At 38.1% G+C, this 20,929-nt stretch overlaps 1 protein-coding gene across 1 annotated transcript in view; it reads left to right on the top strand.

Moving 5' to 3' along the window:
• Phlpp1 (PH domain and leucine rich repeat protein phosphatase 1) overlaps positions 1-20,929 on the top strand; it is a 263,807-nt gene that overhangs the window by 137,766 nt on the left and 105,112 nt on the right. The window contains exon 3 of the mRNA XM_029567169.1: positions 6,123-6,248. Within this exon, the coding sequence (XP_029423029.1) occupies positions 6,123-6,248 (126 nt within the window). The remainder of the gene's footprint in view (positions 1-6,122; positions 6,249-20,929) is intronic.

Consider the following 20,929-nt stretch of genomic DNA (forward strand, 5'->3'; position numbering starts at 1 on the left):
CTGAACAATTTTTTTTTTAAAGATACATTTTTATTCATTGTACAGACATGCTGTTCTTTAGAATTTAACATAGATTTTTAGATGATGTATTTGTCTTTAATATTTGTTTAATTATGATGCATAGTAAATGAAATAACTGTTAATTTTATCTTTTGTATGATCCAGAGAGTAGTGTAAAATAGCCATACTTCCAGTTTTGCTTCACAAACTAGCTAGTCCTAAATTTCTTTTCTGTATTCAAGCTATGAGTCCAGTTTGCCCTGAGTCAAAATCACTGAAAGTCTGGGAAGAACTCCTCAAACTGCTGAGGGTAATAGGGGGGAATTGTGCTTCCTGCTTCTGCCTCCCAGGACATGGACAGGACAGTGGGTCATGAGATGACAAAGTTTTCTGTGATGAAATGACAGAAGACAAGGGCACACAGAAAGAAAACTAAAAAAGATTGAGTAGTCAACATTTCAGATAATACAGGTTTAAATTATGCCATGCTAATAAAATGCCCCAGTCTTAGAGACTTACAGCAGTTATTTCTCATTCACATTATATGTTCACTGTGAGTTGGTGGATTGTGGGGGTGGAGGTTTTATTTTCTGCACATTTCTACATGACCTAGCTTCATGCTCTGTTCTTTTGTCACTTAACCTTTGTGACATGTGGCAGGAGTAACTGAAGTGCCATACACTGGCTCTTTCCATGAGCAGGATTTGATATTGTATATTTAAAGATTTATTTTTATTAACTAATTAATCTATTTGCGTGTGTGTGTGTCTGTGTGCGCACACACGCGCACATGTGGGTTTGTGCACATGTGAGTGCAGGTATGCACACTTGTAGGCCAGAAGAGGGCATTGAATGTCCTTTTATATCACTTCCAACCTGTTTTTCTGAGTCAGGATCTGTTACTGAAACTGAGGCTCACCTCTTGGCAAGGCTGGAAGCCAGAAAGTTCCAGCAGTCCTCCTGTCTCCACCTCAGAGCTGGGGTTATAGATATTTGTGGGGAATGCCTAGTGTCATGTTAAGTGGGTGCTGGGGTCTGAATCCTGGTCCTCATGATTTCAGAACAGCCACTCTTAACTGCTGATCTGTCTCTCCAGCCTCACTCTTTCATATTTAGATGTAAACATTTCCTATGTCACTTCTGTCAGCTGCTCATTACCCAGAATTGGTTAGTCTGACTCCATCTTTGCAAAAAGTCTGGGAAATATAGAGGAGTGGCAAATACCAGTATCTTTGCTGCAGTGGGCATTCTTGGCATTGAAAGGGCAAGGACTTAAATTTATCACACAAAGAATATGAAGAGCAGCGAAGAGCTTTTCACCCCAAAATTCCTATAATGACCACCTTGAGAAATACTGTTCTTGAGAATTTATATCAGAGAGCAGTTACTGGACTCTAGGACATAAAGATATTTACAAGATGATGCCCAATTGTTTTCCGTGATTGCTGTGCCATTTTATATTCACTCTAGTGTACAAGTCTTCCTGGTTTTTGTTTGTTTTATTTTTTACATTTTCACCAATACTTTATTAAAATATTAATGATAAAAGTTAACTGAACTTTTTATTTTGCATGTTGGGGATTGAACACAGGGCCTCATGCATACTAAGTGAATACTACCACTGAACTCCCTAAACCGTGTGTGTGTGTGTGTGTGTGTGTGTGTGTGTGCGTGTGTGCGTGCACCTATGTGTTGTAGTATGTATGAGTGTGTGGGTGGTACACTCACCCATGCTAGAGTATGTGGAGACCAGAGGTGGTTGTTGGGATGTCTTCCTCAGTCACTTTGCCACTTTATTTTTGAGACAGGGCCTCTCATTGAACCTGGAGCTTGCCAATATGATTAAACTGACTAACCAATGAGCTCCTGGGATCTGCCTATCTTTTGCCTCTCAGTACTGGGGTTACAGGTGTGCACCACAGCACCCAGCTTTTATGTAGGTGCTAAGGATCTGAACTTCAGTCGTCATCCTTACAGAGTCTCCCTAAATTATACATTTTGATAAAAATTTAAAAACTGTAAATTTCCATGAGCAGGATTTGATAGCTGTGTCATTGAGCCATCGCCAGAATTAAGGTAGTGAATCCCTACTTTGTATACCTTCTTGCAGTGCTTCCTGCTCACTTGTCTCTGTTCTTAAAAACTACTTTCTAACTTGTCAACATAAATGAATTTAAATGGCATTTTAAAATGATTTTTCCTGGGAGTTGGAGTGATAGTTCAGTGGTAAGCGTACTTGCTGGATCAGCATTTTTTTTTTAAGGCCAGGTATGGCCATGTGCCTATAACTCTACTGCTGTGGATTGCTGAGGCTTACTGGTCACCAACCTAGCTCCAGGTTCAGTGACAGACTCGGTCTCAAATAAGGAAAAGGGTGACTCGGCACCCATGGTCTTCTCATAGTGTGCATACACCACACACACATCACTGATACAAGCACTCACACAAAAAATTGTTTTCCTTTTGTTGTTAAATCTTTTGAGTACTGATCTCATATCTATCAATCTTGGGATATTTTCTGGTTTATTCTAATATAATGCCTGTGAGTGCTCTTGAGTTTACTGTGTAGCTAATTTCACATTTTGAAATGATTTTTCTCTCCTTGTCTTGTCTAGTACAATATTGAATAGAAACAGTGTATACTTACCAATGATCTTAAAGGATGGTATTTTATTGTTAACTTTGTTTGCCTATAGTGTTTGTTAAATACCATGCCAACCTAAGTGAGTTATCCCATTCCTAGTTTGCTGAAAGTTTTTATTATGAAGGATGAATGCGAGTGGTGCATGTCATCAGTTGCTTTGTGTGTGTATATATGTATATGCAAGGTGCATGTGTATGTGTGTGTATACATGCATGTGTGTATACATGTATGTGTGTGTGCATGGGTGTAGAGGTGGGAGATCAACCTCGGGTATTCTTAGATGCCTTCTACCTTAAAGATTATTATTCCTCTCAACCCCCTTCTCTCTGTAGGTCACAGTACAACTTTTGAGAGAGTTGGTTTTCTCCTTCCACTGTGGGTTACAGAGATTGAATTCAGGTTGTCAGATTTGGTGACAGGAGCCTTTTAACCTGCTGAGTCACTTTGCTAGTCCCCACCTTGTTTTAGGATTTATTTTTGATTATGTACATGGAGGGGATTGCACACAGAAGAGGAAGTTGGATCCCTGTAGCTGGAGTACTAGGCATTTGGAAGCAGCCCAACATGAGTGCTGGGAACTGAAAAAAGCATCCTTTCTCCTCTCTGAGCCATCTTTTCAGCTCCCACCTTGTTTTTGAGACAGGGCTCTCATTGGCCTTGAGCTTATAGGTTAGACTAGACTGGCTGGCCAGCTATCTCAGGGATCTACCTGTTTCCACTTCTTAAGTTCTGGGATTATAAACCCTTATCACCATGCCCAGCTTTTTCATGTGAGTTCTGAGGGGCTCGAACTCAGGTCTTCATGCTTGTAGCAAGCACTTGACCAACTAAACCATCTCTCTGGCCCTTCAGCTGTTTTACCTGCAATTGTGGAGATGATCATATGGTATTATTCTTGAATCTGCGAATGTAACCAAAAGTTTTACAGTGCTAGTAATGATGCAAATAGTGATGTTAAAGCAACTATCCTTATCTGAAGCAAATTATACTTGTTTTTGGCATATGTTACTGGATTCCAACTCAACCTTTTGTTAAAGATAAGCCTTCATGACTGGCTGCCTTAATTTTCATTTCTGTTACTGTTCTGATCTGGTTTTGGGTATATTGACTCATAGAGTGGGGTGTCTTTAGTTTTGTTCTGTTAGTATATGTACAAGACTGGATGATTTCTGTCTTGAGATTTTGATAAAATTCACCCTGTAAAAACCATATAGGCTTGATTTTTGTGTTTGAAAATTTTTTGAAGTATTCATAAAAACAATTTTAGAACTGTTTATCCTTTAACCCCTTGATTTATTATTAGTAAAATATACCTTTTCAAAGAATTTGCCACAAAATTACATCTAATCTTTGTTTCTACCCCTAGTGAATCTGTACCCATGCTCCCCTTTCATTGTTAATATTCACAAGTGTCTTTCTTTTTTTTTTTTTTCCTTGTTAAAACTTGCTGGGGTATTTAATCTTCAGAGTTTTCAAAGAACTAGTCTTTGTTTTGTTAATGTTCTCTATTGTGTATTTGGTTTTCATTTCACCAATTTCTGGTCTTTTAAGATTTGTGTATGTGTGTGTGTTATGACTATAAATGGATATCATGTGTTTGCTGGTGCCCACAGAGGCCAAGAGAGGGTATCAGATCCTTTGGAGCTTGAGTTTCAGGCTATTGTGAGCTGCCTGATATGAGTGCTGAGAACCAAACTCAGGTTCTTATGAAGAGCAGCAAGTGCTGTTCATTATTGAGCCATCTCTCTAGCCATTATTACTGTCACTCAGCTTAGAGTTTATTTGATTTTTGGTTTTGAATTTTCCTGCCAAGTAAGATCCATGTCAAGCAAATTAATTTTCTGCTTTCTTTGAATATTATAATATGTAAATTTCCCTCTGTATTTGCTTTGATTGTATCCCACAGATTTTGACATGTAGTTTTATATTGTTTAGTTGGCTAAGGTTTTTTTTTAGGTTATAATTTTTTAACCTATGAAATGTTTAGTAGTGTGTAGTTTAAAAGTGTGCCATTTATGGGACTGGGTATGAGGCTCAGTGATTGGTAGAACAGTTCCCTAGCATACATAAGACTCTGGTTCCCATCCTTAGCACTGGAAAAGGTGCCATTTAGAAGTGTGCTATTCACTGTTTGCTCTTGCAGGGGACCCAGGTTCTATTCCCAGCACCCATATGGCAGCTAACAATTGTCTATAACTTCAGTTCTAGGGGATCTGATGCCTACTTCTGACCTCTGCAGGCATTGCATAACACAGGTGTACTTACATATGCACGTGCAGTACACTCATACACAAAATAAAAATAATAAATCAAAAATATTTTTTAAAAAAGCATGCTATTAATTTTCTAAACATGGATTTTAAACCAATTTTCGGTTGGTTATTTCAGAAATAATTGCATTTTGAACAGTGTTTGTATCATATGACAGTTTTTGAATTTTTTTAACACATTCTTTGTGATTTGGTCTACGATCTTTTTGTTTGTTTGTTTGGAGACAGGCTGTCACTATGTAGCTCTGGCTACCTTGGAACTCATAGAAATCCTCCTGTCTCTACCTTCCTCAGTGCCAGGATTATAGGTGGATGCCACTGTGCCTGGCCTTATGTTCATTTTTTTAGTATAGGAGTTTGTGTGATATGTTTTATTTAGGTATTTCTTTCTGTTCGTGAAGAATTTTAGTGGGAATGGGATTTATCTGGCCTTTGAACTCACTGTGTAGCTTAGGATGATTTTGAACTTCTGTTCCTCTTACCTGCACCTCCTGAGTGCTAGGATTACAGGCCTGTACCCCCACATCCAGTTGGTGATTGAACTCAAGGCAAGCAAGCACTCTGCCAACTGAGCTGCAGTCTTTGCCCGTTCACATTAATTTTTCTCCCCTAAGTTGATTCATATTTTGTTTATCTCAAGATAAATTCTGTCTAATATGTGATACCTTTTTAATTTAAAAATATTTTATTAGCATTGCTTTCATATTAAATTTTTTAAAACTTACCTGACATCTTTACTGACTCCTTCCCCTCCTCCTTTTCTTCCTCCTCCTCCCTCCTCCTTTTCCTCTTCTTCCTTCTCTCTTTCTCTTCTTCCTCTTCCCCTTCTTCATTCTAATTAGTTCAGAGTAATACAGAAGTATGTTATGTAAAAAAATCCTCCTAAGAGGAAAAAGCCCAAAGCTTATTGTGAAGGTGTCTATATAAAGAAAATAAGGGGGGAGGGGGGAGTCTGTACCATTTTTAAACAGGAAGAAGAGAATTTCACTTTGGTGGTGAAATCTAGCGAAGTTAAAATTCCCCTTTCTTGATTCCCTTGTAACACAAATTGGTTGGTCAGATACAAGAACTTAGTTCTAAGTAGTAAGAGGAACATAGGTGGGGAAAGATGCAAATCTGTTTAGCTCACTGATCCGAGTTATAGTTAATGAGATACATCAGTGGTTCTAGAGTCTTACTTGTGTTTTTTTCTTTGCTTCTTTTCACAGGTGGAAGAAGTGAAAAAGCACCAGCACTGTTTAGCATTCAGCTCCTCTGGCCCTCAAAGCCAGACTTACTACATTTGTTTTGACACTTTCACGGAATACTTACGATGGCTACGACAAGTCTCCAAGGTAAGCAGCACTGACCAAGGCTTCTCTGAAGTTGCTTTGTGTTTTACCTAGTACCAAAACAGAATATGTACATTTCTTTTTCTTTCTTTGGTACTACCAGTGGTTAGCAATTTTTAGTTTTTTAAAAACTAAATATGGATGAAAATGAGCCTTTTAAATTTTAGTTTCATTTGCCAGGGTTTATTCTTAAAAAATAAATGAGTAGACTGAAATGCCTGCCTTAATGTCAGAGATAAATTATATGAGATTGAAAATATTTAAGGGATTAGCTCAGGGCAGACAAATATAAAACCACAGAATACCCTAGAAAGCTTACAACCTTCTCTCTTCTTCTGACTACATTTTTTTTTCTTTTTTTTGGTAATCTTATTTTGGCCATTTCATACTCCCCTGCTTGTGTGAGGTCATTTTTTCCCTTGAAATAGTGCACCTGTATGTGTAGCAGAAACTGGAATAATGTTGTAATAAATAAGGTGAATAAACACTGATTTTCAGATACTCTGTGAGAAAAAATTTTTGCATTTCATTCTGTGTGAAAAGATGGGGTGACTTGCGGCACTTAGTGTCTTGTTTTGGGTGTATGTTTTAAATGACGAGACCTCTAGGGTACAGGGACATTACAACAGAATTCACTGTCATGTTTTTAAATTTACAATCTGATTTGTTATCTAAGTTCAGTATGATTCATACTGTTGTGTGATGGAGCTGTATGTCAAGTGAATGAGTAAGAGAGTAACTATGTAAAAGCAGTTAATAGAAACTGGAGTCTAATATTAGGAGGTTTTCCTACAATACTGGCTGTATTTAGATTCCTTGGATAAATGCTGTTTTCTTTTGAAGTGATGGCACTTATGAGCTCTAACTTCTCTCCTTTTCAGAGAAGAAGCAATGGCAGGCTTTATTGATGGCACTTAGAATATTCTCCTAACCTAATTGGCAAATGGAGGTTCTGAATGTATAGGTCCCCTCTACAGGTGGAAGTGAGAAAGAGAACATTCTCTTTCGATGTGCATGTGGGTTAATTTTTATTCTGGGGGAGATGTGTACATTTGTCAAATTGTTTTTAAAATTTATCTGTGCTTGCAGGTATTAAGAGACAAGTATTAAATACTATGCTTTTGTATTTAAATGGTTGTGTGTATGTATTTACAATTAAGTAGCTATGTGTTCAAAATGAGTTGCTGATGCTCTACTTCATTTGGAATAAAATTCCAAAATGCTGTCAAAGTGAAGTAGTTTCTTACTGCACAAAGATAATGATCTTTAAAACAATAAACATTTTATTTAATTATTTTGGAGTAATTTTATATTTATAGAAATGTTGTAAAGAGTACAAAGTTTGCATATACCCCCTCACCCAGTTTCCTAAACATGTTATCATCATATATTTGTCAGAACCAGAAAACCAACCTTAATTACTGCATTACTCTGAACTGACCTCCAGATTTCATTTGGTCTGTTGTTGCTTTTCTGTTCCAGTATCTAATTCAAGGTACCACATCGTATTTGTCAGCATGCCTTCCTTGTCTCCTCTGGTGTATGACATTGGTTTAGTCCCTCCCTCCCTCCCTCCCGGTCTGGAACTCACTGTGTATATTTAGGCTGTCCTTAAACTCACAGAAGTCTTTCTATTTTTTTGTGATTGGTAGTTTTCAGAAGTACTTTTGAGTTATAGAATGTCCTATATGGAGTTTCTTCTTTTGAAGCAGCGTCTCCCTGTAGCCCCAGCTGGCCTGGAACTCACTATCTAGACCAGGCTGGTGTTGATTTGATTAAAGGCATATACCACTATACCAGGCCCTATATGGAAATGTTTCTGATCTTTTAGACCAAATTCAAAGTGAGGCATTTTTGGCCAGATGTGAACTGCTTTACAGTCTAAAATAATTCAGAGGTATAATTTCTTAAATAGGGATGTTTAAATCACTAAATAATACCACATCAGATTACTTTGATTGAAACAATTATAATAAAAAGATTAACAGTCTTGTATGTTAAACACCCACACCGTTACTCTTCTAAGTCTTGGTGATTATGTATTGGGGATTTAGTAAAGCAATGTTCAATTCCCATTAAATGGGAAGATCTGCATTAAATAACTAAATGGATGAGAAAGAAATTAGCAAGAACTCATAATTTATTTAGTATTTTTATTTTCTATTTTTATTTTATGTGTATAAGTGTCTTGCCTGCATGTGTCCCATGTCATGCAAAGCCCATGGAAGTCAGAAGAAGGCATCGGATTCCCTGGAACTGGAGTTATGGATGGCTGTTAGCTGCCATGTAGGTGCTGAGACTCAAACCCAAGTCCTCTGCAAGAGCAACCAGTGCTCTTAACCGCTGAACCATCTCTTTAGCCCCAAGAACTCATAAATTGTAATGCAAAGTAGTGAGACAGAGTTATAGGGAAGAAGGACATTTAAATGCAAACCTCAGTGGAAGAAGAATTTGATTATTTGAAGATCTGGTGGAGGCCAGGCATGATGGTACACACTTTAATCTAGCACCTGGAAGGCAGTGGCAGATGGACCCAGCTGGAGCTATAGGGAAACCCTGTCTCAGAAAGACAAAAAAAAAAAAAGAGTAGAAGATCTGGTGAGACAAACTTTCCAGGTAGAGGATGAAGGTTCTGTAAAGACTCTAGTCTGTGAAGATGGAGAACTGAAGAAAGGAAGGGAAGTCAGGATAGGCAGAGGTCTTGTGTTATAGAACAAGATTAATATTTGGGATTTTAGGGAAGTTACACATGTGATAATGGAATTGCACAGGGCAAGAACAAAAGAAAAAAAGCCCTTGAGGCTCTTGTGCTTAGTCTAAGTAGGAGGAGTGAGGGTGATGGTGGTGAAAGTGAAGAGACATGGTGAGATACACTTGGGGATGTGTTTGGGGGATTGGCAGGGTTACTGGTAAATTACACAGAATCTAAAGAAAAGGAAAAGTAAAGAATGGCTTCTAGGTTTAGGGATATAACTAAGTGGTAGAGTGCTTACCTGACATGCACAAGGCACGTACACACGTACGTGCTTTCCTCTACTTTGAGTTATGGTAGATAAAGCCTCAGTCAGAAATCATAGCACTAATTAAATTCCATCTATTTGTGCCTTTAAAATTATGGCAAAATACAGTTTGGGTCTTTAAAAAGCTTCTGTTTCAAATGGACAGAGAAGCAATGCACAGAGATAGATTCATGTGGGTAAAAATTCGGGATAATTGGCTGCACTGCTTAAGCATGCTGTGTTGAAGATAATTGTATGATAGTCTCTTTTCTTTTAACCTCAAATGAAGGGAGAGTAGGTTGGAGCTGCTGAATGGAGGGGTAAGAACCTCAGCTTTCATGGAGTTGGAAAGCGGACATGGCTGACTGCTGCAAGTCCTTCTCTCAGCTTCTCTTCTGGGCATCGTCTGCTTTTCCTCCTGTGTAGGTATTAGGAAGCTAAACAGTCTAGTCAGACTCAAGGTTACTATGATAACCATTTCTCTTCTTTTTTTTGACTTATTGAGAAATATTAATAAGTGGAGTGTCTCTTCTTCCCAGTGTTTAAATGAAGATTCATTTTGATAATGATTTGAAGGAATAATCAACAACAGAAAAATCTGAATTTCTGATTTTAAGTGTCCATTCTCCACCCTAGTCATGATGACAGGACACAAGGAACTAAATTCCAATTATTTTAAAATCCACATGAACTAAATAATTTTAAATGGAAAGCTTCATTTTTAGTATGTTTGTGTGTGTTAGCTTCTAGAGAAGTGTTTTATTGGCTTTTGAGAAAATTTATTAAAGTTTATTAATTAGAAATTTTTTAACCAAAATTGGCCTATTATTTTAAAAGTATAATCTTAGTGCTTATGATTACTTGCCAGACTGAAGCCTGTTAGAGTTTTTTATTGGGTGTGTGTTAGTGAAAGATGCTGAGGAAGGAGGAGCTCCTTTGGGAGTATTACAGTGTTGGCTTTGAAGTCATCCCTAAAACACTAATGTGCAGTGTGCTTTACAAATTCAGTAAACATCCTCTTGTATGCAGTGTAAAAGAGGGCCTCATTTGTTCAACATAGGTCCACATATCTAGCATGTTTTCACAGTGGTGAGAGGAACAGTGGTGTAAAAGGCTAACGGTGGTCAGGGATTGCAGAAATACTTCTATAGAATGTACTGGTGCCATTATGGAAATGGTAACCCGCTTGTCCATGCGTTTGGATCAGTTTTTAAAGTGTGTTCTCATCAGACATATTGATTGATCTTAGTTTTAAAAAATATTTTTATGTACAATATATGTACATGTATTGCCTGCATGTATGTGAGTGCACCCATGTCGTGCAGTGCCGCAGAAGAGGGCTTCGGATTCCCCTGGAACTGGAGTTAAGGACGGTTCGTAGCCACCATGTGGGTGCTGGGAATCGAACCCAGGTCCTCTGCAAGAGCAGTCAGTCAGTGCTCTTAACTGCTGAGCCATCTCTCCAGGCCCCGATCTTGTGATTTTTTTTTTCAAAATTAGTCTTTCATTTGGTCTTATTTAATTTATAAGTCTTAGTCACTTTTGTGACACCATATTAATCCCACTTTAAAACTCTGCTCATTTCATGGAAGATTAAAAGTAGATTTAGCGCTGGTTTAGCATTCTGTATATGTGTTGCTTTTTCTTAAGATTTTCTTTTCTCTCTCTTTCTTTCTTTCTTTCTCTTTCTCTTTCTTTCTTTCTTTCTTTCTTTCCTTCTTTCTTTCTTTCTTTCTGTGTGTGTGTTTGCTATTGTGTGTGCATTTGTGCATGTATGAGTGCAGGTGCCCAAAGAGTCTGAAAGAGAGCATCAGATCCCCCGAAGCTGGAGTTACAAGCAATTGTGAGCCATCTGATGTGGGTGCTAGGAACCAAATTTGAGTCCTCTGTAAGAACAGTGTGCACTCTTACTTGTTGAATCATCTCTCCAGATTATGTGTATATATTTTTAACTTTTTGTTTGTTTTATTTTGTTTTTCTGAGACAAGGTCACATTATGTAACCTAGGCTAGCCTAGAACCTGCTATGTAGCCACAGTCTGCTCTCTAACTTGTAGCAGTCTTCTTGCCTATGTTGTCAAAGTGCTGGGACTACAGGTGAGAGCCATGCCTAGCTTTATGTTTTTAACTTTTTATTATGGAAATGTCAAATATTCAGAAGTAGAATAATCTGTTTTAACCCTAACATACCTATAATCCAGCTGCCTCAGTTAACAGTTCAATGTTTAAACTGTATGTGCTTCCTCTCTTTGTGTATCCAAGATACAGCATGCTCCAGCCATCTGTTATGCCCACAGCTTTGTATATGTTTGTAACTGTAGGCAGTGAGAGCAGTTTTTGCATATATAACCACAAAAGTACCCCTCTCCCCTTGTGTTTTAACAAACATTTCAGGTAATTACGATTACTGTTACAAATCATCTGTTCAGGTTACAGAGATTAGAGATTGGTGATTTAGGTGCCTTATTCCTGAAATAATATTATAATGCATTGTATCAAAAAGAATATACTGCAGCTATAGAAAAGAGCTTATTATGAATTGCTCTTTTGTCAGGCAAACAAAATGTCTTCAAATATAGATAGTTAAATGGTGAACTTGGCAACCTTACTGCTTGGCACATTTCAGATTCAGTAGTTTGAATAACAGAATTACTGAATTGAAAGTAGTGAAACCCGTAGTTAGAAATATAGGTTGAATAATTCTCATCTGAAAATCTGAAATATTGGGGCTAGAAATGTTACAGAATTTTTTTCTGATTTTGGAATATTTATCCATATATAGTGCGATATCTTAGGAATGGGACTGAAGTCTAAACTCAGTATTGATTTGCTTTTTATATACTATAAACACAAATCTTGAGGTTGATTTTGTACAGTGTATTTAGTGTCCCTGCATTTTGTCTGCTACTCATCACATTAGGTCACATGTGATGTTTTCTACTTGTAGTGTCGCTCAGAAACTTTTGGAGGACTTCAGGTTTTGAAATTTCAGACTGAGGATCCTTAACCTATACTATATCTAATAATACTTCCCTTTTTTATTTTCTGTGGGGAAAGGAAAAGACATAGTATTTTCTCTTCTGAAGGCCTCAGTGACCTCAAACCAGCTCAGTTTAATTGGTTAAAATGTGGTGAGGATCAGTCCAGGGTTATCACTTAAGGCCTCCACAGGGCTATTTAGCTTGTCTTTGTGTTTCCTTGTGCTTGTTGTAGCCAGCATGCTGGCAATTGCAGGGAGATGGTGTCTGTCAATGTTGCTACCTCTCCTGCTGTGTAACTCTTAATATAACCAAAGTATTTTAAGTCTAGGCCACTGACTTGAAAAGGAAGTCATTGCTGTAAAGGTCAGAGACAGATTTAATGCTGAATTAAAGATTACTTGAAAAGATGAGTGTCATCCTTTAGATATATGGTGAATCACAACTGAACTTTCAGTTTCATATGTTTAAAAAAATGTTCTGAGGTCCAGATTAACTCAAAGATTATCTAATTCACCAAGTGAGCCAAGCCATTCTACTGTAATAGGACTGAGATGGATTCATGTCGTCAGAGGTAGTTGCAAGGGACCCTTTAATATGACTTAGTCATCCATAATGTGTACTTTACCTCGGAACTTGAATGCAGTCTAGAGAATCTGCTGATTCTTATCAGTGTGGTCTGTCCCCTGTACTTTAGGGACTCTCCTGCAGTTTGTTACACTGTGCTTTGAATGTAAGGAGCTTTCTTCTCAGAACCATTCTTCTGAGGTGCCCAGAACTTTTCTGGAAACTGTCACTTTATGCCCATTCTGTAAATAAACAATCAGGGGTCCTTTGACCAAGGACAATCTACCATGCCTGTAGTAGAATCAGAGGTAGAGCTAAGGGTCTTCCAGATATGGATATCTGCTTTTATATTCTAAGAAGATTGTTTTTGTACCAGTTCTATAGAGATAATTGGGAAAAGATCAGAGATTTAGTATATGAGACATTTGGGCATAGAAAGATTAAGAGGACAGGAGCAAGCCATATCTTGAAGGATAACTAGTTTACCATAGAAACAAGAAGAAAGTTCATGTCAAGGAGAGGTGAGGTGTGTGTGAAGGCGCATTGTGTGAAATGTCAAGACGAGTCATGCCACAGCCTGAACAGTGTGGAAGAGACACACAGATGCTAAGGCCCAAGTGTGCAGGCCTCGGTTAATTTTCCTGCTAGTGCCACTTCATTTTCTTGTGGAAATTTAATTATGATTTACTAAATACTGTAATTAGCTTTGCAGTATGGACTTTATTATAGAAAAATTTCGGGCTGGAGCGATGGCTCAGTGGTTAAGAGCACCGGCTTCTCTTGCAGAGGACCTGAGGTTGGTTCCTAGCACCCAGAGGGTGCTCTGACGCCCTCTTCTGACCTCCATGAACATTGCACTACACAGGTGCACTTACACACATGTGGGCAAAACACTCATACACATAAAATAAAGACAATAAATAAAATATTTTTAAAAATAAAAATCATAGAACCTTTCCTAATTACTGATAAAATAGACATTTAGGGAACTTTGAAATAGGGAACTTAGAAATTCTGCTTTGAATTAAAGCAGAGGTTAAAGTATTTTGGATTGCATTAAATTTTGTTTTGTTATATAAAAACTGATTAAATTGGTAAAATAATAATATTTTTATAGTTAGAACTATGGTTTATGTACTTCTCTTTCCACATTGCTTTTGTTTTTCTGTGTTGACTATTGTTTCTGAAATCCTAGTTAATATGATTCAGAAGAAGGGGTCTTTGCTTTAGCTCTAAGTTATTTCAGCTCAAAACCACTTAATTCTATTTTCTTTCAAAATTTTAGAATCCAGTTTTATACTGATAGCAACGTACCTCATTTGCTGATCATCTCATAGCAAAAGAAGCATTTTGAAGCATTGCCTGTTTATATACCCAGGCTATTGCTGTTACAAACCCTCCCATTTCTTCATCTTTCTTCTACTTTTACCCACACTTCCTGCATTCTTTTTCCAGTATTGGAATTAGCCCTGTTGCTACCCCTGCTCAACATGAAAATGGGGAAGAAATAGAGAAGAAAGAGAAAACATCTTTTTCTTTTTTGTGCCAGGTGCCCTTATTCCACTTTGTTGCTAGTACCTCAGAGGTGTGGAGACATGTTCTTCGTGGTCTTGGTGGAACTCTGCAATAGAATATGGGTGAGGATCTGTATCGCTCTAAGTAATATTTTAAAATTTATGTAGTTTTTTTTTTCTATATGATATCATCTTTATTAAAGTGCATTTTGAGTTTCAGGGGAAGAATTTAAAGCTGCATTTTAAAGTCACAACATGTTAAGATTGAGAAGGGCCCTTGTAAGGTAGTTGCCAAGATTGCAATATTATTTATAATTCTCCAAAATAATTGTTCTCACAATTATTGGTATTTTTGATGAATAGACTTTGAATTCTAGCATATCAAATGGATCTAAATTCACGGGCTTAAAAAAGACCTTGTAGACTCATAGGCCACATGCCCACCCCCCCCCAAAAAAAATTATCCATTGTGCTAACATACTTATAGTGCTTATAGTGACAGGATTTTTTGTTTTGTTTTGTTTTAATATAACAGATTTTTTTTCTTTCAGTTGAGCTGAAGGCTTGATTCCTATAGTATTGATTCTCTTTTGTGCTATCATATGTAAAAGATAATTGAACTCCCTCTCCTAATCTTGTAGTGGTCCCACAGTCTTTGTCCTTGTACTGACTTACCTTTTCCTTAGCAGCCTGTTTTCAGGAGAAGCATCTCTGGCAGTTAATCCCACGCATTCTTCCTGTCACTTGGATCTCAGATTGTACAAGTAGTAGCTTCCCCTCTGGGTGTTCTCCAGTGTGTTGACAGGTGTGTAGATACCATGTGGACACATAGTCTGTGACCATTACTGCTCTTGCTTTTGACATTATGTCCAAAGTAAATTACTTATTCATCAGTATTGCAAAGCCAACACTAGAAAATAAAAGGACTTCTGACTTGTTTTTTATTTTCTTCTTTTAATTTAATAAATTTGTTAATAACAAAATTGGTTACTATATTGAATTGATGCTATAGTGACAATAATGTGCAAAGTACATCATAATAACTAAAATTTTGCTGTAACCACATGACAAACACTGTTCTACATACTTAATAGTAGTCCTGTAAAGTAATACTAGCAAGTTTGCATGTTATGGCCTATGAGGTCTTACTTCACAACAAAAGATATTATCTCTCATAATGTTATGATTGCCATTTTGTAGATAAAGGAATTGAAGTCTAAACTGTTCACTGCTGTTCATGAATTCTCCTGCCTTGCTCTTTTTATTTGTACCTTTAGTGTTTCACAAAAGTAGTTTGAGGGGACTAAAACTGAAATTCACATAGCAGCTAACAGTTATTGAAAATATTAAACTACATCATAAAGTTGTCAGCAGAATCCCAGTTTTCTCATAGTGTAATAAAAGGTGGTTGGTTACCAAGCATGGTTTTGAGTCTCATGTGCTGCTGGAGGACATTTGAGCAGAGCCACCCCATGCTGATCATCCATCATCTTAATGCTGAACAGGACATGCTGAAGAGCGTGAGATGCCCTCTGTTAAGTTGGTGTCAGTGTTTCGGGAACTGCTGTTGTCTGATTCTTTGAAAATTCGTCAAATACTGATAGATTAGAAACATCACATGTCTGACTAACTTAGATTAGTTTTTGAAGCTTAGTCCTTTGAATATGAGGGTTTAAACCAACTTAAATATATATTTATCCTTAAAAATTCAGTTCCGGCCGGGCATGGTGGCGCACACCTTTAATTCCAGCACTCGGGAGGCAGAAGCAGGCAGATCTCTGTGAGTTCAAGGCCAGCCTGGCCTACATAGTGAGTTCCAGGACAGCTGGGCTACAGGAAGACCCTGTCTCAAAAAGACCAAAAAAAAAAAAAAATCAGTTCCTATTCTATGCTTACTTTTATTGGGGAATCCTCAGTGTTTTTAAACCCAGAGTATTACATTTTCTCCAACTATCAGGAAGAGTTAACGTCTCCTCATTAGTCTAACAATTACTAAAACAAATAATGAAATAATTAGAAAAGAATCTGTGAACTGTATATTCAATGCATTTTACCTTACATTAATTAGATTTAGAACTTAAGTCTTTTATTTTTTTTGTTTTGTTTTTAGTATTCTAAATATAAAACAAGCAGTTTATTTGTAATAGTTGAACTATTTGAGAGTGAGAGAGTGTGCGTATAAATATATGTGTGTGTAAATAAAAAGTTAGAGTGTAAAGTTTGTGTTTTTTCTTCCTAGTTGTTTGTTCCTCCTTATCAAGAAGGTAGGGAAATGCTGCTGTAACTTTCAGAAACATTCTCAGGTAATAACATTGTCAAGACATTGTTTATATATATTTTGCCAATAAGGAAATGAGGAAGGAACTCTGAGCTCAGATTTGACCTCCACCCAAGCCAAGCTCTGCTTTTTGTTGCTACTGTGAAGCACAATGGGGTTTATGTGCAGGGATTGGGGGTGGGGGAGCTAACTGGAGATTGACATTGTTCATGATTTTGGAAGGCTGACCCTGCTCAGATGCTTCCGACTCATTGAGGCACCAGGTCCACATTTTCAGATTAGGCTACACAGTGAGCTCACTAGACAAATGCAGCAGCAGTGCCTGTGACCACACAGCCATTCAGTTGTGAAGGGGCCATAGCTGGACTTGTTGGCATGGAGCTCTGAGTCTGTGTCCTTTGTTTTCCCAGTGTGTTCTCATTGTTCCCTCACTTAGACATTATCACACTGTAGGTAAGATTCTCTGTGTCCTCACGAATATACCTTTGAAGGCAAAGATTGCATCTCTAGTACAGTATTTAGTACCAAGTAGTCCAGGGCCAGGTTTATAAAGGGCAGATGATGAATATGTATGGATCAGTTCACTCAGGTTAGCATGGTTGTGTGAGGATACCTCCTCCTTATCCCCTTCTACTTTGTTCCTCTGGCAAAGAGAGCTAAGATTGCCTGGGAGGATCTCTTTGTTTCTCTGTGTTGCTTTTCTGGATTGCTGCAGTCTGATGCTTGAACAGTTATCTATGGTGGGTATGATTTTTAATGATGTCTTGTTTCTTCTTCAGCCTTAGGCCCATCATGTTAAAGTCATGGTGCCTCCACACTGCTGTGTTCTTGCTCCCATAGACTCCTCACTCTAATTTGTCTGTATAGTCCGTCTGCTGCCTTCATTGGTTTGCCATTTCATTGCTTCTAATAATTTAGAATGGTTTAGGGAAATTTGCATGTTTTATTGTATTTTCCCATATCATTTAACTTTTTAAGAAAAAGGTATGATAATGTACTGAAATTTCACTTTACTATGCCCAAAACTGATAGCTTATTATGTTTCTCTTAGAGCTTTATTAATTACATGTTATGATTATTTTATAGGAAGGTTTTCTGTGTTGTTAAGCAGAATTTATAAGACAGTAATTTAGCTTCAAAAAAATGAAAGGGACCAAGCCAAGGTATAGCTGTACAGTTTGTGTAAAGAAATGATTACATATCATAAAGCAATGGGAACAGAAGAATGGTAACAGAAATTTTTCATTAGTGAGGATTCATTTGAAACAAGTAAAGCTGTTAGAATGCTTGTCTGATAAGATTAATTATATTCTGCTAAGGCATAGGGGAGGGGTGGTTAAAACTAGGTCAGTTGAGGTTAAGAATTGTTTACCGAAGCCTCATGAACACCTCAGAGATTGCCCTTTTAGCCAGGGGCATAATTTCCCAAGCCACTGAAAGCTGGACCAGAGCAATTACTGACTCAGAATGTCAGTTCACAGCAATCTTATAGTTTATACACAGAATTCTTTGTGCTATTTCAGCTACATTGACCAAGCTCTTCAGTCATTCTGCCTAAATCTGAGCATAATATGCACATAAAAGAATAGGTATGACTCCACTAAAGTACAGAGTTACAAAATGTCACATGAATGTTGCTGTGACCTCTCTTTATCTAAGAAAGATGATTATCCACTGAGCACCTGTCAGATGGTAAGAGTAAGGTAGAATGCAGTCCCGTCACAGGGAAGGTGGTGATAGGCCAAAAGCATGACAAAAAATAGCTAGGGATAAGACAGCTATTCAGGTTTAGAAATGCAGCTCAGCTAGACTTGGAGCAGAAACATGTTTTTTGGCTGTAGAGCCCTTTAGATAGGCAAAGAAACAGAGCTTTAGGAAAGTCTATTAAATTATCTGAAATTTTTATTGCTTTTTTTTTTTTTTTTTTTAGACAGGGTCTCCCTGTAGCCCCAGCTGGCCTGAAACTCGCTATGTAGACCAGGCTGGCCTCAAACTCAGAAATCTGCCTTCCTTTACCCCCTGAGGATTGGAAATAAAGGCGTGTGCTACCACGCCCAGCTGCTCTTTTAAAAAACTTTTACCCTAGTGTTTAAGGAAAATGTTTTGAGAACTAAATGAACTTTTTTCATTTTTTATGATGGCAAGACATTTGGGAAAGAAGACAGTCTGAGTAGTTGTTTGGGGTTCCTGTTTATATTAAGTATATATCCCAGGATTTGTCCATTTCTAACTCTAATTGGTCTTAAAGTTTGACATTAATACATATTAAAAAATAATTTCCTAAGTCATAGTTAATGTATCTAAAACTCGAAACTATTCGTGTGTAGAATTTACTAAGATGCTTTTATCTGTATAACTGCTTGAGGTGGCTGGGGACATGCTCTAGAGATAGTTGATCCTAGTGAGACTTTCCTGATTTTTAAAATGAGAAAGTATTATTGCAGGAACTTGTTGAGCTGATCAGGCATGTATTATTTGATCCATTTTAGAGATGAGGAAACTGAAGGACAGTTAGATGAAGTGACTTGTAGATAGTAAAATCATCCTCACACACCCTGTCCTTGTGCCCCAATTTTGTGTCTTGTGTGATCCTGATGTTAGTGGGTATAACAGAAATACAGTAGCTTTTGCGAAAGGTGTCTTTATATTCCAGTTGTAAGATCCGTCAGAAGTCCCTTCCATAACAAAGATTTGAGACATTTTCCACATGTGCTAGTTTGTTTTACCTTATACATTTTTAATAACCTTTTATACTTTTCCCTACAGCCTTCTGAAGTTTGATTAGTTGTTCCCCAGTTGTTCAGTGGGGAATCACAGTGTTTGGTTGGACAAGCTGTAAAGGGTTGGAGAGATCAGAGTCCCTGACATCAAGGAATGATGGCTCCACTGGACTTTACCCTTTGTGGAATCTGTGTTTGGTCAGCAGCTAGTCCCCTCTTGTGCTTACCAGTTACTGCCACCTTCACGCCTAAAGTTTACTCTTCTTCTAGGGACTGTTTTCTATGCTCTTGTCATGCTACCATTTTGCATGGTAGTTAGAGTGTGCTCCCTCCCTCCCTGGTTACCTGGTGATATCTGAACTGTGGTCCAGGTCCTGACCTGGTAGATGAGGTTAATAGCACAAGGCATTCTTCACATCCTGGGCCAGTATAGCTGTGGCCCTGGTCTCTATCTACCTAATTTAACCTTAAACTTTAAGATGGGGTGGGGGGAGTCCTTATAACATTGAGTTTGTTGAAGATTAAACTAGATATTACAACTTCACCTCTTAAGAGTCACTATCAGAAGGGCAGCACTTCTTGTGTGGGCTCTTATTCTTGACTACTGAGGAAGAATGCAAGGTAATAAAGGCTTCTTGCTCTGCTGTGTATCTAGGTGGCTCTCTTGTTAATAGTTATTGTGTATGTACATCTGTCCTATCTGGGGAAGGATCAAAGGTTTAATAGCTGCTATGTAGGTGGGCCACAGGTTCTTTGGGTGTCCAGCTTTTCTCATTTGGGAATCAGGCTGACCTGGTGAGAGTGCTTTTCACTTTCTGTCGTAGGTGCCTAATGTGCCCTGGTTGGTCTTGGTGGAAGCCCTTACATCTTCCTTTTTGGTGCCAGGACATGGGACTTGGCTAAGCAAAGTTTTTGGTCATCTTTGTGGTCACCTTGGCTGCTCACTGCCCCATGACTGTTACACATTGAATTTATGTTCTTATTACACGTGTTCCTGTTTCCACTGTGGCTCCCGTGAGACCACACTAGCTGATTGTAGCCCATTAACATGGTTACTTCCTCCTGCTTCCAGAAAGAACAGTTTGTGGGCCAGAATGTAGAATAGAGCAGACAGTGAGACATGATCAGTTTCCCTTAGTTTTCCAAAGACAGTTGTATTATACTTCTGTTGGTAAAACTTTCTTCATAGTAGACTGCAGGTGAAGCATGATAGACCAGAGACAAACTGGTGAAGGTGGTAGGAGTTGTAAAGTGGGCCAGTCAGTGTTTCTCCTTTCTGCAAAATAGAGAGAGCCACCTGAGTGCTCAGCATGGTTACTTTACCAAACAAGGTAAAACAAGCCTTGCCTCTGTGGTGCATAGAGATGCCATGTCAAATATGGAAGCTGCACTGCTGTTGTCATGTCACACGTCAGAACTGCCTCCAGGCTTCCTATTTTCTTATATTAAAAGTCCAGCCCAGAGATGGCTCAGCAGTTGAGAGCACTGACTGCTCTTGCAGAGGACCTGAGTTCAATTCCCAGCACCCACATGGTGGCTATGAACCGTCCTTAACTCCAATTCCAGGGGAGTCTGATGCCCTCTTCTGACCTCCGTGGCATTGCACAACACAGGTGCACTCACATACAT

The sequence above is a fragment of the Nannospalax galili genome, unplaced genomic scaffold, assembly GCF_000622305.1.
Source record: "Nannospalax galili isolate Female #2095 unplaced genomic scaffold, S.galili_v1.0 scaffold298, whole genome shotgun sequence".
NCBI lineage: Eukaryota > Metazoa > Chordata > Mammalia > Rodentia > Spalacidae > Nannospalax > Nannospalax galili.